General features: G+C 35.8%; 2 protein-coding genes across 2 annotated transcripts; both read left to right on the top strand.

The window, feature by feature from the left end:
• Nucleotides 1-1,937: 1,937 nt before the first annotated feature.
• On the top strand, nt 1,938-26,602 carry LOC127733780 (hillarin-like). Its single transcript, XM_052243096.1, has 9 exons — nt 1,938-2,001; nt 2,436-2,537; nt 16,662-16,781; nt 17,231-17,478; nt 18,179-19,280; nt 20,432-20,597; nt 21,252-21,526; nt 23,648-23,833; nt 25,707-26,602. Exons 2-9 carry the CDS (start codon nt 2,454-2,456, stop codon nt 25,779-25,781), a joined length of 2,256 nt encoding a protein of 751 aa, XP_052099056.1. The 5' UTR covers nt 1,938-2,001; nt 2,436-2,453; the 3' UTR covers nt 25,782-26,602.
• LOC127733782 (collagen alpha-2(VI) chain-like) lies at nt 3,522-8,204 on the top strand. Its single transcript, XM_052243097.1, has 3 exons — nt 3,522-3,740; nt 4,469-4,549; nt 7,488-8,204. Exons 1-3 carry the CDS (start codon nt 3,581-3,583, stop codon nt 8,033-8,035), a joined length of 789 nt encoding a protein of 262 aa, XP_052099057.1. The 5' UTR covers nt 3,522-3,580; the 3' UTR covers nt 8,036-8,204.
• Nucleotides 26,603-26,990: the final 388 nt, after the last annotated feature.

Below are 26,990 nucleotides of genomic sequence, written 5' to 3'. Positions count from 1 at the left end.
CCAACAATCAATCAATTTAAACTCGTGATTATTTAAGGGGAAAATCAATTAGTATTTTTTTTTGGGGGGGGGGGGGGGGGGCGATGGGTGGAAGACAGGAGGATTTCGAAAATGAATCTGGTGGCCTAGCAAGACCTGAAATAATAGGCATGATAAGCAATAGATTAAAATGAATAATAAATCTGCAAAAAATCCTCCTGCCCCCTTTCCCTACCCATGATTTATCGAACTTATCATCCCTACTAAGGCTGCCATGCCATAAAAACGTTTATCACAAAGCACACATTCTATTATAGCTGCATTCATAAATTTATTAATGTCATTTAGACTAAACGACGCCATGTTTGTTATGTGCCTCTGCCGTCTAAACTACCTATTTAAAAGGAAGAGGTAGAAGAGAGCCAGAAGATCTTCCCAATGCAAAAAAAACAACAGAAATTGACCTCTCCTGGTTCACTACCGAAAACAAAAAAAACACGCCCCAGGATTATAATTTAATATGCCAGTTATGTCCCCTTTGTGAAACCAAACGCAGTAACATGGACAGTTTTGATTGGATTTGAAATATTTGACACCTTCCCAGAAGTAACGAGTTTATATACGCGTATAGCACAAAGAATTTACATTTATTATACGCGTTTACACAAAAAAAATCATTTTCAGCAGTAACATGTATATATACGCGTATATTTTAACAATAAACGCGTATAAAACGACAATATACGCGTTTAAAACAACAATATACGCGTATATGTAGGTAATACGTATATAATCGCGCAAATGACACGAACGGCCACTCATAGTATGAGAAGTCAATAGAAGTATAACATTTATATAAAAAATATTGAAACTATACGCAGTCGCATATTTCTGTTTTGTTTTGATAGTACAAATATAAAAATGTATTGTGCAATGAAACATGATGATTTAAGTGATTTTTTTTTATAGAGTATTGCCAGTATTACAGGTATAAATGGGTACAAATAGAACTGGGCATGCCGAAATATACCTTTATTGGACTAACTGGGCATGCATAATTCTACAAGTTTTATTTGTGCCGAATGCCATAAGCATAATCCTGCATAATTCCTATTACATGCTCAATATCAATGAAATATTTTTGTAATTTTTGAGATGTCAAGATATTTGTTTAATTTGTACTTTAATATTTTTTATTAAACCTCAGGGGCCTCATGATTTAACGATTTTAACTCCTGCACCAGGGAAAATACCACACTTTGTACACGTTAGAGTACTATTTTAACAACTCCTTGAATGTTCTGTGGGTGCCTTCAGTGTTGCAAGGCAAAATGTGTCACTCTTAACAACATGTCCTTATTGTCCATTTGCAGTCGAAACTCTCCGCCCTTGATCCCAATCAACTGTTTTGTAGAGCCCATGTCATTTTTGTCGTTGGGTGTATGTCTCATTGACGTATTGCCCACGTCCCCTTAATTGAAATGAAAAGCTAGTGAAAGAAGTACGGGAAATTACCCTTGAAATTGTTTCATTCACTTGGGCAAAATTGGAAAGTTAATAATAACATATTATCTTTATTGTCGTAAAGCATATAAAGAAAGCTTGTGACAAAAAAATACAAAAACAAAAACAACATATATACAACAAATCTTATAAATGTTGTTAATGGAATATGCCTTAGAACTCGAATACTAACAAATAAGTAGCAAAGAGTAAAAATGATAATATTAAATATATTTCAGTTGCAATACGCAGCGTTGGAAACATAATTAATACAAATAGTAAACTAATCCACGTGCGTGAACTATTGTATATTATATTTAGATTGACTATAGAAATTTAATAACAATTGAATTAAACATATCTTCTGAAAGAAAGAAAAAAGTAATCACTATGACCATAAAGTGAGAATTTCCATTTAAATTCGGCGATCCAGTAAATGCACATTAAAACCATGACTGATTTAAACATATAAACAATGGTGTTTTGAAGCTATTTCAATAAGTAAAACAGAGAACTAAGGTAAATATATTTATTGTTTATCCTCAGTACTTTTAAGAAACTGACAGGACATCAGAAAACATACTTAAAGGAAACTTTTTTCTTAAGATTTTGGCCTTTCCATTTACATTATAAATAAATGGAGATGTGAGGAATACGTCATTCAGACAGCAAGACAACGACACAAATCTAAAAAAAACAAAAAACATCGAAAGGCCAACATACAGTCTTCAACAAAGAAAATGTATTTACATGGTATGACACCGAAATGCAATTGTTGATAAAGAAGTTAGTCTACTCACTGCTCTGGCTCTGATATTTATAAGATTGAGTCTTGTTCGATGAGCATTTGACCTGAAATGTTAACCGAGGCGGGATAGCAAACTGTTACTGCTTTTCCATGTTTATTAAACGTAACAGGTGATAGGGCAATCATTTAGTTCAGTTTGTTTCAGCATTCAGAAATTAGACTGATGGGCACCGGGGCATCTGTTGGGGAAAATTTACCAAAAGACAAGAAAACTGGAACAAACTTAAGGGAACCAGAAGAGGAAGACGTAAGTTAACTATGATTTGGTTTGGTGGGACTCAAGTGTCCCGTATTGTAAAAAAGTGAAAATATGTCAGTCGTAGAAATTGAAATCAATATATTTCCTTTGATCGTTGAATTTATACTGATTAAACCAGGTCATTGTTGCTGTAAACCCATTTCATATGAATTATTTGTCTTAACAAAAACTGGCACTTTAGAAACGACAATGAAAGCTTTAAGCCTGTATTTGTATGAATACAAACTGATGACACATATTTACATTAAATTTGCCCTTTTTTCCACTCCAAATTTATCTAAAACAATTTTCGTCTATAACCAGGAGATGCAAAACAGGATGGATTTGCTTTCCAAAAGTTTGTAAATTCCTGTTTTGTGAGAGTTCGTATTCACGGTTTATGAGAAAATATTAATCAGTTATGACGCAATGTGTTATAAACCATATATGAGGGTCTGGATGGGGATCCTTCATTTCTATATTCTTTATTTTTTTATGTCATTTTTCTCCATTCTTTATACTTTTTGCCCATTATTCTCTATTCTTTATATTTTAGCACCTCATTATTCTCTTTTCTTTATTATTTTGGTCCATTTTTCTCTATTCTTTATATTTTTTGTCCATTATTCCCTATTCTGTAAACCCCAATCCATACCCTTATATATTGATTTGCTCCCGTTTACTGATGTCCACCAAAACGTTTACCTTTTATGCTGTTGAATGGACATTTTAAGAACACACTGATTATATAAACCGAGCTTTCCGTAAAAATAGGGTCCTATCGTTTAAGGAAAATCTGGTGATCAAATTCGTAATTTTTGATAATTTGAAAATTTCCATCGCATTTACAGCTGGTCTTTGAGTCATTTCGTTTTATGGTTCATTTTTTTTTGTCGTGTTTCGTTCGTATTTATATAAAATTTCGCAACAAACTAATAGTACAATACTCTCAGACATCTATTTAAAAAAGTTTCAAATCGAGCGTATTTAGCGGAAATTAGATTACATTTTGTTGATGACGTTGCGCTGTCTGCAAAACCGAACATTTCACAATGGAGCTGCTTCTCTTTGCATTTTCTGTATTGTATTTGTGTGTAGCTGCCCAAGAATGCCAAATAAACAACATCCAGGATGAAATTTCAAGCTTAAAGACAGAATTATTAGGATTATCTTTTGATATAGATGATTTGAAAATCAAAAAAGTTGAACCAGGTAAGACACATTTTTTTCTCTCTCTAAGTAACTTTTTGAAATTCTCTAAATAAAAACAGAAACTATTGTATACTTATTTAGTTCAAATTAATAGACAGAAAACATGTTGAAAAATCTAATCAATTTTTGTCTTTTTTGTGAGTGGATAGGGATAGGTAACAATAAATGTAATAATTGGAAAATTGCAGTTCACTTTTTGGTCTATAATAATGAGAGTGCTATATACACAACCTATTGTGACAACTTTTCAGTTCACTTTTACTTTTACTTTTTAAATATTATTAAACTATCATTTTTAAAAGAACGATCAGAAAAAATCAATTTAAAAAGTACCTCAATAGATAATGAATTATAATATAAATGCTAAAAATAAGGATAAAACTGATTAGAATTACAAAATTACTGAGTTATGTAATTTATAAACTTCAGTCAAAATCAATCAGCAAATTTGTATTTTGATATATGTGTTACATTACAATATTTGCAATATCAAATTTACAATTAAAATGTATACAAGTATAAAACACATTTTTATTCACACAACACAAAGGGATAATTCAAGATGCCTTCATGGTCAATTAAAACAGTCTTGTAATTCACACTGTATCTTGATAGTAACAAAATTCTCAAATATATACAGAGTAATTGGATAATCTCGTTTGTCGAAGAAAATTGCAACCGACCGAGAAATACATTTGAACTGCATTATGAAAAAAATTCTTTTCCAGTTCACAGAAGAGCAAAAAGAGAAGCAGCTTTATTGGGAGCTCATGGTATGGTTGGACCTCCTGGACGACCAGGCCCTACTGGTACGTCTTCGAACATAATTATATCGATTTAGAATTACCTTATACTATATCATACTAATCATACACGATGAATGAACACTATCTACAGTTCATGTCATACTAATCATTCACGATGAATGATCACTATCTACAGTTCATGTCATACTAATCATACACGATGAATGATCACTATCTACAGTTCATGTCATACTAATCATACACGATGAATGAACACTATCTACAGTTCATGTCATACTAATCATACACGATGAATGATCACTATCTACAGTTCATGTCATACTAATCATACACGATGAATGATCACTATCTACAGTTCATGTCATACTAATCATACACGATGAATGATCACTATCTACAGTTCGTGTCTCATACTAATCATACACGACGAATGAACACTATCTACAGTTCATGTCATACTAATTATACACGACGAATGAACACTATCTACAGTTCATGTCATACTAATCATACACAACGAATGAACACTATCTACAGTTCATGTCATACTAATTATACACGACGAATGAACACTATCTACAGTTCATGTCATACTAATCATACACGATGAATGAACACTATCTACAGTTCATGTCATACTAATCATTCACGATGAATGATCACTATCTACAGTTCATGTCATACTAATCATACACGATGAATGATCACTATCTACAGTTCATGTCATACTAATCATACACGATGAATGAACACTATCTACAGTTCATGTCATACTTATCATACACGTCGAATGATCACTATCTACAGTTCATGTCATACTAATCATACATGATGAATGAACACTATCTACAGTTCATGTCATACTAATCATACACGACGAATGAACACTATCTACAGTTCATGTCATACTAATCATACACGACGAATGAACACTATCTACAGTTCATGTCATACTAATCATACACGACGAATGATCGCTATCTACAGTTCATGTCATACTAATCATACACGATGAATGATCACTATCTACAGTTCATGTCATACTAATCATACACGACGAATGAACACTATATACAGTTAATGTCATACTAATCATACACGATGAATGAACACTATCTACAGTTCATGTCACACTTATCATACACGATGAATGAACACTATGTCATACTAATCATACACGATGAATGAACACTATCTACAGTTCATGTCATACTAATCATACACGATGAATGAACACTATCTACAGTTCATGTCATACTAATCATACACGATGAATGAACACTATCTACAGTTCATGTCATACTAATCATACACGATGAATGAACACTATCTACAGTTCATGTCATACTAATCATACACGACGAATGAACACTATCTACAGTTCATGGCATACTAATTATACACGACGAATGAACACTATCTACAGTTCATGGCATACTAATCATACACGATGAATGAACACTATCTACAGTTCATGTCATACTAATCATACACGATGAATGAACACTATCTACAGTTCATGGCATACTAATCATACACGATGAATGAACACTATCTACAGTTCATGTCATACTAATCATTCACGATGAATGATCACTATCTACAGTTCATGTCATACTAATCATTCACGATGAATGAACACTATCTACAGTTCATGTCATACTAATCAAACATACACGATGAATGAACACTATCAACAGTTCATGGCATGAACACATCTAAGACATGCGGCAACTATATAAGCAAATATTGAGATGTGATACGATTGTCCAATGAGATAAATATCCATTTAAGCCAAAGGACAAAGATGTGAATAAATACAGGTCACTGCAAGACCATTCAACAATTAGCTAAACCCAAATTGTATTTTTAGCTCTAAACCGCTCTGGGATGACAAAAAAGCGAAACTAATCAATAGAGAAAGCCAATGACCTGATTTCTACTAAACTATGGGAGGCAACAACCAACTTAGTTCTCCTTCGATGTACCACTTTCTCTAAGGCACCGCCCATTAATCTTTTATGGAAAGAGGGAGGGAGCATCGGTGTTTTCTCGACTCTTATTTATTTTTTTCCGTAAATTTTCAATAGGAATACTTTTTTCACTTCCCTTCTGAAACTATTTTTTTTCAGAAATTTAGAATCCAACAGTATATTTTAAATAGATGAATGGTCAGTGCCCAAATAACGAACTGTCATATACTATTAAACATAGAGTTTCAAAGTAATTAATTTTCCACCAAGTTTTTCTTTGGTATTGAAATTTTAAAATTCTTTGTTAAATGAAGGAGTTACTGTGTTTTTTTAACTTTTATTGCATTTATTCTAAAATGCCTACAAATTAAATATACGGAGCAAGAAATCCTTGACCGTTAAAGGCATACGATACAATTACAGGGGAGGTAATGACGTTGCTATCGTAAAATGTTATTTTCGCGACGTCAAACTTTGACATATGGAGAAAAGATGCATTTTTCGACTAATTTTGATCATTCAGACTGGTTTAACTTGAAAACGAGTTCATTTACCCCTCTTTTTTAAAATGACATTATGTTTGATTCCGTATGAAGATTATTTGTACCAATTTTTATGAAAAAGTCACCTAAAATCATGAAACTTTGATAAAAATTAATTAAAAGAATATTACACAAATTTAGGGCATACTTATGTAAAGACGATTTTCCAAATGTTTTTACAGAAATCCGCTTTTGTTTATCTTTTGAAACAAAAAAGTAAGGTATGTCTATCTAAAGAATAGGAATGTCCAAATAACTGAAATTTTGAGTAAATGTCTAAAATTTCGACCCTATTTATCTCTTAAAGTAGCTCATGAAGGTATATTTGTTATTACATATTTGAATTGACTAGGTGAAAAATAGCTTGTATGCAAATTTTCGTAAAAATATCACCGTGGGATCAAAACTGTATCGTATGCCCTTAAAAGCAGTCAGATTATTTTTTTTTCATGTTTGTGATTTTAGGGCGTCCTGGAGCCCCTGGTGCAACGGGAATTAATGGACCTCCCGGTACTGAAGGATTAAGAGGGAAGAGAGGACTGAAAGGCGATAAAGGTCATCGTGGCGATATAGGACTGAAAGGTACAAAAGGAGAAGATGGCCCACAAGGACAACATGGTTCACCTGGCCACCAAGGTCATAGAGCTCCAGATGGTCGTGAGGGGCCAACGGGACCAAAAGGACACAAAGGACAGGATGGTTACCGAGGACAAAAAGGGAAGTCAGGACGAAAAGCTGTGAAAGGAGAGAAGGGAAGTCCAGGACTTCGAGGTAATGATGGGCTGTTCGGACTGCACGGTGATCAGGGCCGAAAAGGAGATAAGGGAATGCCTGGACCAATAGGAAAACAAGGAAAACGTGGCGTTCCAGGATTGCCCGGATTTTGGGGTTTTATAGGAAAAAAAGGAGACCCTGGACTTCCAGGACAACAAGGAACAAGAGGACAGAAAGGCGAACTTGGAATTGTTGGCGAACCAGGACCTCGCGGGCCAATAGGTGGAGATATTATGTAAAATGACAAAAACTCCTGGACTTTTTATGGTTATTTTTAAATTTTCTTAAAAAGTGAAGTTGTTTCATATCATAACGGATATTTGATCATTTTGAATGTAGCTTTTTGTTTTTTGTTTAACATCACTTTATACATATCAAAATAAGATAAATACATAAGATTAAATTTTAGTCTCACTTTTCTTAGCCATAGTTATAGCATAGACCTACAATGTGAATCATGTGGAAACAATCTATTTAGTATTGCCAATATTATATGAAATAGATGCGATAATGGGTATTTGCACCAGAGAACACTGATATAACATGATAGTTATATAAGAAGCAACGGAAAGAAACTGCTCAACATTCCCAAAAGTTTTAGAAAGATTCAATGTTGAAAAAACTTCTATACCTCACTGCCGGATCAATTGACCCTGTATAGCCATGTCACTTTAAGAGAAGAATAACTTTCCGATTATGAATTATGTAACTGTACTAAAATTGAGCTTACAGCTTCAACATCAAAAATGAATTTGAGCGTTCTGCTATGGTTTTTCGTTAGTTTTTATGATCCCAAATAGTTGACATGCCATATTTATTTTCTCGAGAACACCTGATTCCGTATGAAATATTATTTTATTATGTCTATAGCTACGACTCATGAAAGTCTACCGGATGATCCAACATATAAACGGGGCCTCGGTGGCCGAGTGGTCTAAGTAGTTACTCGACTCCAATCTTAATTGACTAGGATTGTCAGTTTTCCTATCGAAGGTTGATGGTTTTCTCCGGACACTCCGGCTTCCTCCACCAATAAAAACTGGCCGCCACAAAATAACCCAAAAGCGGTGCTTAAATGTGGCGTTAAAACACCAAAAATCAAATCAAATCCACCATATAAACTATACACACTATATATAGGAGTCGAGCGGATGATCCAACATATAAACTATACACACTATATATAGGAGTCGAGCGGATGATCCAACATATAAACTATACACACTATATATAGGAGTCGAGCGTATCATTCGACATAAAAACTATACACACTTTATATAGGAGTCGAGCGGATCATCCAACATATAAACTATACACACTATATATAGGAGTCGAGCGGATCATCCAACATATAAACTATACACACTATATATAGGAGTCGAGCGGATCATCAAACATATAAACTATACACACTATATATAGGAGTCAAGCGGATCACCCAACATATAAAATATACACACTATATATAGGTGTCAAGCGGATGAGCCAACATATAAACTATACACACTATATATAGGAATCGAGCGAATGATCCGAATCATGCATACAGGTATGGTGACATGTTTCCTCAGGACTGTTACATTGTGAACTAGCACGCTACAGACCCGTAAGGTCTAGTACATCATAATCATTTTACATCAGCACGTTCTCGTCCTTATATACATGTAATATTTGCAACTGAACGTTAACAACCAATTCATCCATCCTTCTGTATATTGAACTTGTAAGTTATCTAAATACGGCAAATATTTTGTAAATTGAGTACATAATTAGAATACAATATTGTTCCTAAAGGGTAGTATGTTATCGAAGACAAACGATCGGCTTTCGATTATTGTTGAAGACTATAAGTTGACCTGTAGATGTCTTTTAGCTCCACTCTCCGTTTTTCGTCTTTAGGTTTTTCCTATTTGTGTTTTTTATAGTAAGAAAGACAGCAGTGTCGGTTGCAACTGCAAATCTGGCATTGAAAATTTATGAAAAAAAAATGAATATCTCAATTATACATTTCAATTCAACCATGATGTTAGTTAATTTTTGTTGTTGGGTTGCTATCAATCGCGGTTATTCCACATTATATTTCTTTCACTGTTACTGTTAGTGAAAAACACAAAACGGTGAATGGCTGCACAAATTTCATAAAAGTATTAGAGTTTGATTTCAAATCACAATCAAGTAGGTCGATGTTGCTTTTTTCAGAGAACATTTTCCGAAAACTTGAATAAGGAATGCTCAGAATTCTTTGAAAATTAATAAAATATATCAACTTAAAATTTATCAAAAGTAGTATTCCCCTGCCAGACATTCCTTTGTCTGTCCTAGGTCAGTATTACCCGACCAGGCATTCCTTTGTCTGTCCTAGGTCAGTATTACTCTGCCAGACACTCCTTTGCCTGTCCAAGGTCAATATTACCCTGTCAGACATTCATTTGCATGTCCCAAGTCAGTAATACCCTGCCAGATATTCCTTTGCCTGTCCCAAGTCAGTATTACACTGCCAGACATTCCTTTGTCTGTTCCAGGTTAGTATTACCCCGCCAGACATTCCTTTGCCTGTCCCAAGTTAGTTTTACCCTGCCAGACATTTCTTTGCCTGGCCCAGGTCAGTATGACCTTGCGAGACATTCTTTTGCCTGTCCCAGGTCAGTATTACCCTGCCAGACATTCCTTTGCCTGTCCCAAGTAGTATTACCCTACCAGGCATGCCTTTGTCTGTCCAAGGTCAGAATTACCCTGCCAGACATTCCTTTGTCTGTCCCAGGCCAGAATTACCATGATAGACAGTCCTTTGCCTGTCCCAAGTAGTATTACCCTGCCAGGCATGCCTTTGCCTGTCCCAGGTCAGTATTACCCTGCCAGACATTCCTTTGCCTGTCCCAAGTCAGAATTACCCTGCCAGACATTCCTTTGTCTGTCCCAAGTCAGAATTACCCTGCTAGACATTCCTTTGCCTGTCCCAAGTAGTACCGATATTATCCTACTAGGCATGCCTTTGTCTGTCCAAGGTCAGTATTATCCTGCCAGACATTCTTTTGTCTTTCCCAAGTCTGTATTACCCTACCAGACATTCCTTTATCTTTCCCAAGTCTGTATTACCCTGCCAGACATTCCTTTGCCTGTCCCAAGTAGTATTACCCTGCCAGACATTCCTTTGCATGTCCCAAGTGTGTATTACCCTTCCAGACATTCCTTTGTCTTTCCCAAGTCTGTATTACCCTACCAGACATTCCTTTATCTTTCCCAAGTCTGTATTACCCTGTCAGACATTCCTTTGCCTGTCCCAAGTAGTATTACCCTGCCAGATATTCCTTTGCCTGACTCAAGTAGTATTACCCTGCCAGAAATTCCTTTATCTTTTCCAAGTCTGTATTACCCTGTCAGACATGCCTTTGCCTCTCCAAGGTCAGTATTACCCTGTCAATCATTCCTTTGCCTCTCCAAGGTCAGTATTACCCTGTCAAACATTCCTTTGCCTGTCCCAGGTCAGTATTACCCTGCCAGACATTCCTTTGCCTGTCCCAAGTAGTATTACCCTGCCAGACATTCCTTTGCCTGTCCCAAGTAGTATTATCCTGCCAGACATGCCTTTGCCTCTCCAAGGTCAGTATTACCCTGTCAGACATTCCTTTGCCTGTCCCAGGTCAGTATCACCCTGTCAGACATTCCTTTGCCTGTCCCAAGTAGTATTACCCTGCCAGATATTCCTTTGGCTGTCCCAAGTAGTATTACCCTGCCAGACATGGCTTTGCCTCTCCAAGGTCAGTATTACCCTGTCAGACATTCCTTTGCCTGTCCCAGGTCAGTATTACCCTGTCAGACATTCCTTTGCCTGTCCCAGGTCAGTATTACCCTGTCAGACATTCCTTTGCCTGTCCCAGGTCAGTATTACCCTGTCAGACATTCCTTTGCCTGTCCCAGGTCAGTATTACCCTGTCTGACATTCCTTTGCCTGTCCCAGGTCAGTATTACCCTGTCAGACATTTCTTTGCCTGTCCCAGGTCAGTATTACCCTGCCAGACATTCCTTTGCCTGTCCCAAGTAGTATTACCCTACCAGGCATGCCTTTGTCTGTCCAAGGTCAGAATTACCCTGCCAGACATTCCTTTGTCTGTCCCAGGCCAGAATTACCATGATAGACAGTCCTTTGCCTGTCCCAAGTAGTATTACCCTGCCAGGCATGCCTTTGCCTGTCCCAGGTCAGTATTACCCTGCCAGACATTCCTTTGCCTGTCCCAAGTCAGAATTACCCTGCCAGACATTCCTTTGTCTGTCCCAAGTCAGAATTACCCTGCTAGACATTCCTTTGCCTGTCCCAAGTAGTACCGATATTATCCTACTAGGCATGCCTTTGTCTGTCCAAGGTCAGTATTATCCTGCCAGACATTCTTTTGTCTTTCCCAAGTCTGTATTACCCTACCAGACATTCCTTTATCTTTCCCAAGTCTGTATTACCCTGCCAGACATTCCTTTGCCTGTCCCAAGTAGTATTACCCTGCCAGACATTCCTTTGCATGTCCCAAGTGTGTATTACCCTTCCAGACATTCCTTTGTCTTTCCCAAGTCTGTATTACCCTACCAGACATTCCTTTATCTTTCCCAAGTCTGTATTACCCTGTCAGACATTCCTTTGCCTGTCCCAAGTAGTATTACCCTGCCAGATATTCCTTTGCCTGACCCAAGTAGTATTACCCTGCCAGAAATTCCTTTATCTTTTCCAAGTCTGTATTACCCTGTCAGACATGCCTTTGCCTCTCCAAGGTCAGTATTACCCTGTCAATCATTCCTTTGCCTCTCCAAGGTCAGTATTACCCTGTCAAACATTCCTTTGCCTGTCCCAGGTCAGTATTACCCTGCCAGACATTCCTTTGCCTGTCCCAAGTAGTATTACCCTGCCAGACATTCCTTTGCCTGTCCCAAGTAGTATTATCCTGCCAGACATGCCTTTGCCTCTCCAAGGTCAGTATTACCCTGTCAGACATTCCTTTGCCTGTCCCAGGTCAGTATCACCCTGTCAGACATTCCTTTGCCTGTCCCAAGTAGTATTACCCTGCCAGATATTCCTTTGGCTGTCCCAAGTAGTATTACCCTGCCAGACATGGCTTTGCCTCTCCAAGGTCAGTATTACCCTGTCAGACATTCCTTTGCCTGTCCCAGGTCAGTATTACCCTGTCACACATTCCTTTGCCTGTCCCAGGTCAGTATTACCCTGTCAGACATTCCTTTGCCTGTCCCAGGTCAGTATTACCCTGTCAGACATTCCTTTGCCTGTCCCAGGTCAGTATTACCCTGTCTGACATTCCTTTGCCTGTCCCAGGTCAGTATTACCCTGTCAGACATTTCTTTGCCTGTCCCAGGTCAGTATTACCCTGCCAGACATTCCTTTGCCTGTCCCAAGTAGTATTACCCTACCAGGCATGCCTTTGTCTGTCCAAGGTCAGAATTACCCTGCCAGACATTCCTTTGTCTGTCCCAGGCCAGAATTACCATGATAGACAGTCCTTTGCCTGTCCCAAGTAGTATTACCCTGCCAGGCATGCCTTTGCCTGTCCCAGGTCAGTATTACCCTGCCAGACATTCCTTTGCCTGTCCCAAGTCAGAATTACCCTGCCAGACATTCCTTTGTCTGTCCCAAGTCAGAATTACCCTGCTAGACATTCCTTTGCCTGTCCCAAGTAGTACCGATATTATCCTACTAGGCATGCCTTTGTCTGTCCAAGGTCAGTATTATCCTGCCAGACATTCTTTTGTCTTTCCCAAGTCTGTATTACCCTACCAGACATTCCTTTATCTTTCCCAAGTCTGTATTACCCTGCCAGACATTCCTTTGCCTGTCCCAAGTAGTATTACCCTGCCAGACATTCCTTTGCATGTCCCAAGTGTGTATTACCCTTCCAGACATTCCTTTGTCTTTCCCAAGTCTGTATTACCCTACCAGACATTCCTTTATCTTTCCCAAGTCTGTATTACCCTGTCAGACATTCCTTTGCCTGTCCCAAGTAGTATTACCCTGCCAGATATTCCTTTGCCTGACCCAAGTAGTATTACCCTGCCAGAAATTCCTTTATCTTTTCCAAGTCTGTATTACCCTGTCAGACATGCCTTTGCCTCTCCAAGGTCAGTATTACCCTGTCAATCATTCCTTTGCCTCTCCAAGGTCAGTATTACCCTGTCAGACATTCCTTTGCCTGTCCCAGGTCAGTATTACCCTGCCAGACATTCCTTTGCCTGTCCCAAGTAGTATTACCCTGCCAGACATTCCTTTGCCTGTCCCAAGTAGTATTATCCTGCCAGACATGCCTTTGCCTCTCCAAGGTCAGTATTACCCTGTCAGACATTCCTTTGCCTGTCCCAGGTCAGTATCACCCTGTCAGCCATTCCTTTGCCTGTCCCAAGTAGTATTACCCTGCCAGATATTCCTTTGGCTGTCCCAAGTAGTATTACCCTGCCAGACATGGCTTTGCCTCTCCAAGGTCAGTATTACCCTGTCAGACATTCCTTTGCCTGTCCCAGGTCAGTATTACCCTGTCAGACATTCCTTTGCCTGTCCCAGGTCAGTATTACCCTGTCAGACATTCCTTTGCCTGTCCCAGGTCAGTATTACCCTGTCTGACATTCCTTTGCCTGTCCCAGGTCAGTATTACCCTGTCAGACATTTCTTTGCCTGTCCCAGGTCAGTATTACCCTGTCAGACATTCCTTTGCCTGTCCCAGGTCAGTATTACCCTGTCAGATATTCCTTTGCCTGTCCCAGGTCAGTATTACCCTGTCAGACATTCCTTTGCCTGTCCCAGGTCAGTAACCTCGTCAGTGGTTGTCTTTCGTCGTATCTCCTTTTTGTGTTATTTGTATTATTTGGTTTATTGACAGATCTTTTATAGTTTCTGTTTAATTTAACAACGTTTAAAGACGAGGGACGATTTAGCACATCACAAACTATATAAACACCTGTCTATAAAGCTCTATACAATATATGTACATTATAGAAAAATATATAATTAATTTGTACTAGCTTTTGAAACAGGAAAACAGCAAGTCTCGCCGAGCTTTTCTTCTGTTTTGTAGCGAGTTTGCAGGATGATTTGTTTAATACTGCAAGTTTGACCTCAACATGTCTTTTGGCTATTTGTGTAGTAAAGTTGTTATATCATTGACTTATTCACTTCATTTCTTAATTTTAATCATACAAAACGGCGGAGTGTTGAAACGTTCACTTCTGCGCAGATAATACTAAGGAGACTATGAATAAAACGAGATGTGATATTTACGTTAATGAAACAGCAACAGCACCCCAACCCAACTGCATACACATACAAATCTATTTGTTATAATAGCATTGGTATCGACACATTATACAACATACTGAATTTGCTGCGAACTATTCTGAGGTAAATCTTTTCATTTTGTTATATTAGAATGATAAATAGCTTTGACAATTTTTTTCTTGCACTAAATCCAACTGGGGTCGTTTGTTGATAACAAAGATGCCCCTAGATAAAACTATCCGACGCTTTCTTCAGCGTCGGTTGTGTATCGCAAAAAGTTCTATAGTTGGCTTTTACTAAAAAATAACACTTTGAAATCGCTAAAACGTTCAATATATACGTTCGTGTTTAATTATTTTTTACTAGAGTGAGTTTATAATGAATATTCTTCATACATATACACATGTTTGTCCCCAAGGACTCCATTTCCATCTTATTGTCTCCAAGGACTCCATTTCCATCTTATTGTCCCCAAGGACTCCATGTCCATCTTATTGTCCCCAAGGACTCCATGTCCATCTTATTGTCCCCCAAGGACTCCATGTCCATCTTATTGTCCCCAAGGACTCCATTTCCATCTTATTGTTCCCAAGGACTCCATTTCCATCTTATTGTCCCCAAGGACTCCATTTCCATCTTATTGTCCCCAAGGACTCCATGTCCATCTTATTGTCCCCCAAGGACTCCATGTCCATCTTATTGTCCCCAAGGACTCCATTTTCATCTTATTGTCCCCAAGGACTCCATTTCCATCTTATTGTCCCCCAAGGACTCCATTTCCATCTTATTGTCCCCCAAGGACTCCATTTCCATCTTATTGTCCCCAAGGACTCCATTTCCATCTTATTGTCCCCAAGGACTCCATTTCCATCTTATTGTCCCCAAGGACTCCATTTCCATCTTATTGTCCCCAAGGACTCCATTTCCATCTTATTGTCCCCAAGGACTCCATTTCCATCTTATTGTCCCCAAGGACTCCATGTCCATCTTATTGTCCCCAAGGACTCCATGTCCATCTTATTGTCCCCAAGGACTCCATTTCCATCTTATTGTCCCCAAGGACTCCATGTCCATCTTATTGTCCCCAAGGACTCCATGTCCATCTTATTGTCCCCAAGGACTCCATGTCCATCTTATTGTCCCCAAGGACTCCATTTCCATCTTATTGTCCCCAAGGACTCCATGTCCATCTTATTGTCCCCAAGGACTCCATTTCCATCTTATTGTCCCCAAGGACTCCATTTCCATCTTATTTGACCGTCATTTTACTGTTGCACTAGTTAATCTTTCATATATACTTTAATCGCCATTCTCCTTTGGTATGTTTTACTCAACTAAATAAATATATTTCTCTGTTCTTAATATAATAATCAAAATGCTAATTTGAGAGGAGACAATCGTCATGCTGTTGCACATTTTAAAAAAAGAGAAAACTCATATTTTGTCAATGTTACATGTTTTGCATTGTTTATTGTTTATTTGCTTAAATTGAGTAACAATCCTGTTTTTAAGGATTTTACACTTAAAAAATATTATCTTATCTTAAATCTACCATCTACTTTTCTGTTGAAAACCCTTGATGATAACATGGATGTTTATTTAAGGTGAATGTTCCAGATATACCGAGGGATGATATATATCCATCACCACACCCAAGTCTAATAAAGAAGAACGATATATACCAATCTTGGAAGTATAGAGATGTTGTTAACCATGTGATCAAGGTAACAAAGTAACATAGTTGCCTGACATATGTTCAGGATAATACTTATTTTTATCTTATATCGACATACACTGATACATTCGTTTTTTACTTTGAACTTAGAAAATCCAATCTCTTTACATACCACATGCTATTTATTAACAATGATATAACATAAATCTATAAGCATTATCATACATGAAAGAAATTCAACGAGGACTGAATATGTATGAGTCTTTTTCATTTCAAATAAAAAAAGACCTTTTTCTTCTTCTGAAAGTAAATTGTCGAAATGCAATGATTTTTGTCTATATTAAGCGTAAAATCCCATTAAACATATTGAATATATTCCTTCATGAATGAGTCAAGTTCAATGTACATCAAAGCTTTTTAGATTTGATTTGAATTTTATTGAAACATTAATTCTAATAATATTTTTAAGAAGCCATATGCTGTCTTTAATGATTTCAGGCACCCCCACGTTTGCAGCGATCATTTGATGACCTGATTGCATATTTGGCACATCCTTTTCGACATGAAATGCAAAAACTGCGAGCGATCTTTGTATGGGTGTGTACACAACACATTGACGGCATGTCATTTAAAGGATTCACAGATAACATGACAACACAAGATCACGCAGTCACGCCTCTCGGATACTTTAAATTGATTAAATATAAGAGAGCCTCATATGCCACATTCCTGGCACTTCTTTGCAGGTAAAATATCAAATTTGATTAAAAACCTCCAAAGATATATATATATAAACAACACAAAGTTTTTAGCCAACGCACATATCATATTTATGTATATGCATATGTATATGCTGTGTACAAGTTTTCATTTTATACAAATCATAATTTCTATTTGATTTAACGGGTAAGCTGGTATTAAATGTGTTGTTATCAAAGGCATTTCTATTTGATTTAACTGGAAAGCTGGTATTAAATGTGTTGTTATCAAAGGCATTTCTATTTGATTTAACGGGAAAGCTGGTATTAAATGTGTTGTTATCAAAGGCATTTCTATTTGATTTAACGGGAAAGCTGGTATTAAATGTGTTGTTATCAAAGGCATTTCTATTTGATTTAACAGGAAAGCTGGTATTAAATGTGTTGTTATCAAAGGCATTTCTATTTGATTTAACAGGAAAGCTGGTATTAAATGTGTTGTTATCAAAGGCATTTCTATTTGATTTAACAGGAAAGCTGGTATTAAATGTGTTGTTATCAAAGGCATTTCTATTTGATTGAACAGGAAAGCTGGTATTAAATGTGTTGTTATCAAATGCATTTCTATTTGATTTAACAGGAAAGCTGGTATTAAATGTGTTGTTATCAAAGGCATTTCTATTTGATTGAACAGGAAAGCTGGTATTAAATGTGTTGTTATCAAATGCATTTCTATTTGATTTAACAGGAAAGCTGGTATTAAATGTGTTGTTATCAAAGGCATTTCTAAGAGTATGGGTTACAATGTTGGTGATAAGGATTTATCGAAACTGAGAACAAAATGGAATGCAGTCTACATCAAAGATAGCTGGAGATTGATCCATCCATTGTGGGCCTGTAAGTCTGTCATAGGCAAGGCAGATTATACCTCTTGGACAGCCTTTTCTGAAAATGAAGAAGAAACTGTAGAAGGTTGGACCGTTCAGAAAATTAACGATTTCTTCTTTCTGACAGATCCATTGGATTTCATACATTTCTGTTTTCCTGATGACCCTGGATGGCAACTATTAGCTAACCAATTCACATTAAATCGGTATATCCAATTACCGTTCGTGCAAGAAGCTTATTTCCGAATGGGATTTCGCCTACTTACACAACATTCATGTATCTTGAAGTCAATGAATGGACAGATTGAAGTAGTGATTCGTATTCCAGAAAAAGAGAAAGTACAAATGAACTTTGAACTTTTATACAGTAAGAAAAACGTTACAAACATTGAAGGCGACCGGTATAAATTGGACCGGTTTGTCATTATGAGCAATGATGGCAAAAGATACTCGTTTTTAGTGAGATTTCCACATGAGGGTATTTACAAATTTTCTGTGTTCGGTGGAGGACTCAGACACTCAGTTATACCATGGTTAGCTGACTTCCAGCTTAAATGCGACAAAACAAGACTGAATGCCCAACCAATACCCGTTGCACCATGGATCGGCTTCGGTGTGACGTATGCCTTTGATGACTGTGGTTTGGCTAATCCAACAGAGAGAAATGGTGTTTTGTACATGAAAGTCTTTCACGACACGGTCTTGTCCTTTGATGTCACTCGTCCTATTCAAATCGAGATGAAACTCAAACACAATACTCTGAAGCAAAGAGAGCTTGAACATCGAATTACATGGAAGAAGTCTCCATCTCGTTTTGACGTTTTCGTGAAGATCCCACAGGCTGGAGATTATGTGATTAGAATATTTATAAGAGATAAAGGGTCAAGAGGCAAATACAGGAACTGTATTAACTATCTGATTACCACTGATGAACCCATCTACAAAACTAGAAAAGGATACGAGGTAAAATGTGCTATTATTTAACAACAAACACAATACAAACTTGTAAAAGGGTTGTTTATTCGCCAATTCAAATCTATATAAAAAAAATCCCATCCTCTTTTCCTCGAATGTGACCTACCGAATTAAAGTTGCCACCGGGCTTTTACTTACACGAGCAACAAGACGGATGCCACATGCATGTGGAGCAGATTCTATTTACCCTACCGGAGCACCTAAGATTAGCCCCGGTTTTTTGGTGGGGTTTCGCGTTGCTCAGTCTTTTGTTTACTATGTGGTGTTTTGTATACTATTGTTTGTCTTTTGGTCGATTGTTGCCATGACATTGTCAGTTCGTTTTCGACCAATGAGTTTTATTATCCCTTTGGTATCGTCCGCCTCTCCTTTAAACTCATAATTACTGCCAAACAAATGAATGATATACAACATTAGTTTTGATATAGTTTGTATGAAAGTATTTCAAAATAAGACAGATTAATCAATTTCTTTTTGTAAAGTTTCTATTTATTTCGGTTTGTAAATGTTAAAGTCTTTTTTTTTGTTATATTAAACAATAATTATTAACAGTACGCCATCATAAATGTTCGTTATACGATGAAATGGGATCTATCTGTATTATCTGATGATTATATTTACTCTCTGCCACAACCGAAGATACAACTCTTAATAAGGAATTCCAAAAATTGTAATTGCAACTTAAATTCGTAATAATGAATATCAAAATTTGCAATTCAAATTGATTTTTTTTGGCCTTCATGAGATTCCGTAATGCTGTTATCACCACCCCAGTAGTCAGCACTTCTGTGTTGGCATGAATCATCATTGTTATAGTAATAATTATAAATTAACTGTTTACAAATGATACAGATTGCCGTAGATGTATTTGGCAAAACCGTTCGGAATTTTGGCCCTCAATGCTCAACTTCGTACTTTATTTGGCCTTTTGAAATTTTTTGATTCAAGCGTTACTAATGAGTCGCTTGTAGATTAAATGCGCGTCTGGTGTACAACATTTGAATCCTATGATGTGTTTATTTACTGCTTGGAAATTGGTATCCAGGACACATATTATATAATGTCTTATGTTTCTTTTCTTTTTTTCATGCAAACTGCAGTTGAAAATATAACAACAAATGTTTGATTTGTGTCAATAGGATGCAGCAGAAAGAAATTTACGAAACACAGTAAAGGATGTAACAAGTCAGAGAGACATCAACCGTCTGAAAGATACGATTATCAAATTTAAAAAAGCTGGACTTGATGACAAGGGAGAATATACAAAAGCCAGTGTGAGACTTGAGCTATTGGAGGTTAAACAAGGTAAGCTGACTGTTAAACTTTGTTTTTGAGTAATGTAAATACACTTATAATATGAAAAACGTATTGAACATTTGATACTTCACCACAAACAAATCTTTCTGGCAATGACGCTTAAAACCTGTTACAAAAGAATACATTATCTACAAATAGTGTTCAACTGTCTGTCGATTTAAGTTAGACAAATGTTTGATGTTTTAATTGGTAGGATGTTTTCATGTTGGACACTGATATTTACGTTTTAGAAATAATCTATTTTATTTTTTTCTTTATATTGTAGCTGTAACTGTTGTGTTATGTAATGATAAAGTAATATAAATGAATGTTTTTCGTGAAGAGTCGAGCAATATAGAAAAGTCATAAGAAACAACACTAAAACATGTTTAGAAATACATCAGATGACAAAATCTATATCTACAATAACATTGATGTTTTCTATATTAAGATTGTCAGTACTGCTGTGCACGTTGATGATTTGAATTTAATCAGTAAACACATTTCATATTAAATGATACAACACAGATTTTAGCCGATTGACACGATCTCTGATATGAAAATTCCAATAGCATATGTATACTTATTGGTCAATACTGTTCTTGTTATACAAGGAAGTTTGAATGTATGTTATTTGTCAGAATGATTTATTTCTCTCGTTAGGTTTATTAGATGGAATAAACGCAAGGAATAAGGCCTTGCTGATTAAATCTATCCAAAATGCTAAAGACGGCGGCTACAGTAAAAAGTTGGCAAAACTCATTCAACAAGCAGAGGAAACGTTAGAAGAAATACAAAAGCTTGGATTGCATCCTATTCCAAATATTAACAAGAAAATTATATCTGAGCTGGTATCTTACAAAATTCCACACCAAATTGTCTATGACATGTCCTATGCTACTTTCATACTTCTTGGAGAAAAAGAAGAGAATATAAAGGTAGGACATATAACAAGAGAAGTTTTAAGATACCAAGGTCTTATTTTATAAACCCTAAACAAAAGCCTGGGTCAGACTATAAACGACGAAGTATTACATAAACAATGATATACATACACAAATACTACATATCCGATCAATGGTCGTGATGTACTCCACTAAAACCAGCAATGAAATCATTTGCTATATAAAAAAAAAACAGAGTCTAGTGCACCTTGGGTCTCATGACAAGAACTTTGACACTAGAAAGTCTCAATTTAAGAAAATGTAATTCCACACTACAACACATTAACGTATTAAGTTCATTTGTAATACAGATATTCTGTAACGGACAAGCAAGTCGTTACTACAGTAAACAAAACCAAAGTGTTAATCTTACTGTTAGGAAGCCGTAGCTTGGTTTTCCGTTGCAGGAACAAGCAATTGTAAGAAAAATAGCACCACCTTAAAATAGAATTCATTAAATGCATTTAGTGCTGAGATGCTTCTTCAAATGAATGGAATGTTAACAATGTGAAAGCTGATAAAAGTTTTATATTAGCCGGATCTCATAGGATGGTTTTAAATGCGAGAATTTATGAGGTTCCGGATTGGGTTCGTAGACTAGAGAATAATGGGTCAATACTGTAGAAAAGTGGGCCAAACGAAAAAAAAAAAAAAAAAAATAGAGAAAAAATAGAAAAATAGGTAAAAAAATTAAAGAATAGAGAATACTAGTAATGGGGTTCTAAAATGTAAAGTATATAGAATTATGGGTAAAAAATATAAGGTATATAGAAAAATGACATTAAATATTAAAGAATACATAAATGGACGACCTCCACCCAGACTCTCATTTATAACGGAGCAGAAACTCTCCATCTTCATAACAGATGTTCATCATTTAGTAATAGTAATTTGCTATGCGCGGTGATTCTTGAAAAAACAAAAATAGATAAAAAAAAAGCATGTTTTGTTTCTCGGATAACTTTGCTATAAAAAGTTGAATGTAAAGAGGATGGAATTTTCCATGTGATTGTAAAGGTTTAAAAAGGCTAATATTCAAGAATACTGATCGCACTTTGAAAGCTTAGTAACAAACTGACACACACAGTATGCAAACATTGGGGATTGCACGAGTCACAGAATGGAGTGAGATCAGGAACATTAAAACCATTATTATTTCTAGTGAAACTTACCACTGCTATCAGGTACGTTGTTCTGATCTGTCGAAATAGCATTATAAATGCCTTAATGTGATGACTAAGGGCAAAGAATGTAGTGAAACATACCACTGCCATCAGAAACTTAGTTCTGATCTGTCGAAATAGCGTTATTAATGCCTTCATGTGGTGACTAAGGTCAAATAATGCAGTGAAAAATACCACTGCTATCAGTTAGCTAGTTCTGATCTGTCAAAATACCATTATAAATGCATTAATGTGATGACTAAGGGCAAAGAATGTAGTGAAAAATACCACTCCTAACTGAAACCTAATTCTGATCTGTTGACATAGCCATGTCCAAGCCTTAATGTGATGCTATCAAACGCATATATCATTTTATCTATGGAATCCATAATATATGTGACTGTACAAGTAATATTATTTTGCTTGTTCGTTGCATCTTTAAAAGCTGGAAAAGTAGCACCCTCGAGGAATATATTTATACTTTAGATTTTCTACCCCAGGAACAGATTACCTTAACTGTATTTGGCAAAACCTTTCGGAATTTCGGGTCCTAAATGATCTTGAACTTCGTACTTATTTTGGTCTTTTAACTTTTTGAATTCGAGCGTCACTGATGAAACGCTCATCTGCCGTACAAAGTCATAAGCCTAGTATATTTGACGAGTTTTGTAATGTTAGAATGGCGATCGTTACATCGGCAAACAGAAAAAAAATATAACACACAAACGTATAGTTGCAAATAAAAATCTGAAAACTTGGACACCTGGCAAATCAAAATGTGCGCAAGTGTACACAAATTCCTTCACCTAATCCAGATGCCATTTAAATTTTCGATGGATGGCGTAAATTTTATCGTCTAAACTTAAAAGAAAAAGTCAGATAAATGTAAATATACAATTCTCTAAAATTATCATAATATTTGTTAACTTGAAAACAGTATGAATGATTGCAGGAGTGGGACTACATGAAAGGGCTGATGAAGAAGACGGGACGTGATAACATAATGAATCGTTTTAAGAACTTCAGACTTGACGACGTGCCCACCAGAGAAATCGGAATTGCACAGAAATTGGTAGTTGACTACCATGAATCTCAAATTAGACAAATCAGCATTGGCGCCACATCTTTATTTAACTGGGTAAATAATATGTTGTCTTTAAGCTGAATTAAGAAAAAAATTCAACAATATGAAAAAAGTTACGGTCATATAGTGATGAGGGACTTTCCGTTTTGAATTTTCCTCGGAGTTCAGTACTTTTGTGATTTTACTTTTTTTTATAGTAAGCAACTTAGAAAAAAAAAACAGAAATCCTGACGTTCAGATACGGTACTCAATAATAAACAAGCATCTATATCATATGTAATAAAATCACCGAGAGTTTATTCAACAAAATCAATTGCAACGAAACTCCTGACTTTTCTCAATTCTTGCTACACTAGTGGCATCCGTTGTAAAACCTCCGTGATAAAAAGCATTATGTAATAAGTTATAAATGAGGAAAGGAGGATTGTATGGGATTATAATTTAGTACACCAGGATGTAGAAAAACCTCATTATTTTGAGTTTGTTTGAAGGTTTTAAAAACAGACAATTTAAAAAATGACGTATCAATAAAATTTTACAGGTGCGGTGTCAACCGATCATACGCTTGGGGAAACGCAAGCTCTGAAATATTGAATCAACTGGGAGATATGCACTCCTTATGGAGGTGCTGCGCTAGAATGTTGCTACATAAAAATGGAAAGCAAACAATGTCAAAAGTGAAGTCATCTCTTTTGCCCTAAATAACCGTCGATTTCTAGATATACGTCATGTTTTGAAGAACATGTAGCTGTATCTGTGGTATCCATCAATTGCAATGCGATTTTCGACATCAAAATATTCACCAATCGTTTTATAATTCAGTAGAAGGACAATTCAATGTTAACAAAACTATGTTAATTTTAGTGATATATGATTATGATAAGACAGCCATTATTTGAGAACATAAAACACTTTGACGGCAGTAACATGTGATAATAAATCATTTTAGTAAGGCCTTTGCTTATGTCGAATTATGAATGAGAGTGTCTGGAAATGAGACTATGTTAACAGATCCCCTTACTCATGCTAATTGCAAGACGTTTAAAAATGTAAAACAAATATATAAGTCACCTGAAAGATATTGTTAGATGAATTTATGATACTTAGTGATATTATTTTACAAGAAACCAATGCAATGTCATTAATATACCTATTCCTTTTAGCGTCTATATGAAATACTATTTAGAATATACTATTTAGAATATACTATTTAGAATATACTATTTAAATCTCTTGTTTTCAATTTGATGCAGATGTCTTAGGTTTTTTGAAATATCGACTTTGCAATATACACATTAGGGGATCGGCATCATTTACATGTAATTATTCATAAAATACGGGATGCAGTTCAAGAAAATTTTCTATTCTAATTTTATTTCATTTTTAGATCCAACTAATATTTGTGGTTTCCAATAACAAAACGTGACATTTGTGGTATCTGCAGTAATTTGGGAGGACATTAATTTACGCTCTTTGCTGACAATTTTTTAGTTGCTGTTGGTTGATATTTACCCAACATCTCTCTTTATTCTTGCATCAGGAACTAATTAGATATACACACAGTATAAAAATAAGGAGATATGGTATGGTTCCAAATGAGATAACTATCTACAGAGTTCAAATAACGTGGGTTTAAGCAACCCAAGACCACCGTACGACCTTCAACAATGAGCAAAACCCATACGGTATTGTCAACTATGAAAGGCCCCGACATGATAAAATTCAGGTCTTCTTCTTTCGGTTATTTTTAGTATTTAAGAAAGAGCAGTTATTTATAAGATGACAGAACATTTCCTTCCTCTACACTTGAGTAAAGTCTATCAATATCGGTTCCAAATAAACATGGCTAGAGCTCTTACAGTCGTGTTCTATATCCATACTATCCAAACCTAAATATGAAAAGTTAATCTGACAAATTTTGTTGTAGCTTATAGAAATTCTGCAAGTTAAAAACGTAGGAAGTCCAACAGAGAGGAGCAACAATATAGGATATCCACGTTGAAGGATGTAAATACCCACAGCGCCTCTTTAAAAGAAACAACGTACAATACAATAGAGACAATCATTATTGATGTCGTTTAGTGATTCAGTTTTGAATAAGTGATCAAAATCTAAATCACTTTAAAACTTTTACTTTAATGCTTGACCTTTTAGTGGTGACATTATGAATTTGTAAAATGAAATGTGAAACAACCATTGCATTAAGTTGAATGAACTTGTGATTTTGTAAAATAAAAAAAAGGAAATTAGATATTAAATCAAGTCCAAACAAATTTGAAACATCTGTATACAGTGATACCCCTCGAATCCGCCAAAACTGTAAATCAGTGTAAACTGAACTCTTGTTTCATTACATACAGTGAATTCTCGTTTGAACTTTTACCAATGAAAAAACTGAATACTAGTCTTTTCATACCGAAAGTTTTTTTATCACGATGGAGTTCGGTTTTTACAGGTTCCTTTCCACAGTGGAAATTTTTGAGAATACAATCATCATTGAAACGACTGGAGAATTTTCTTCATAGGTGTGACTGTATATAAAATGTTATTTTATGAAAAAATATATATATTCTGTTGGTTATTCATAACGCGATATTTTGTCTTAACAGTTTTGTATCTTATACATTAATATTTACGATACAGTATTGATCGCTGAATTTGATATGGAAAAATATTGGACATTTGTGTACATGCAGCTTATACTAAATTCAATTTTTGAAATATTTAAAAGATCTTTGTAATGTCAACTTTATGGCGCATTATAACTGTGGCACAAATCCTATCAAAATAAAGAAAAAAAAATATAAATCAGAGCTACTGGTATACGTCTTACTTTAATCATTACCATTGGTCGATAAATACTGTTATTGAACTGCTTGTCTCCGAGAAAGTACCATTTGCACTGTAGTCAATGTTTCGAATTTGTTATTATTATAAGATAAATTTAGATGATTTTCGGATGACAAATTGTACTACAAAATTAGGTTTCAACTCCATAATGCCAAATTTATCTAACCATCTCGTATTGTTTGACATATACAGTGCATCAGTCTCTCAACTCACTAGCGACACGCAGGTTTAGAACTTAAGGTACCAGTATAAACGTCTGACCTTTGACATATCTTCCCAGGTTTAGAACTTTAGATACCAGTATAAACGTCTGATCTTTGACATATCTTCCCAGGTTTAGAACCTTAGGTACCAGTATAAA

This window comes from Mytilus californianus, unplaced genomic scaffold, assembly GCF_021869535.1.
Source record: "Mytilus californianus isolate M0D057914Y unplaced genomic scaffold, xbMytCali1.0.p SCAF_3, whole genome shotgun sequence".
Classification (NCBI taxonomy): domain Eukaryota; kingdom Metazoa; phylum Mollusca; class Bivalvia; order Mytilida; family Mytilidae; genus Mytilus; species Mytilus californianus.
The sequence above is the reverse complement of the archived record's forward strand: the minus strand, read 5'-3'. Positions and strand labels throughout refer to the sequence as shown.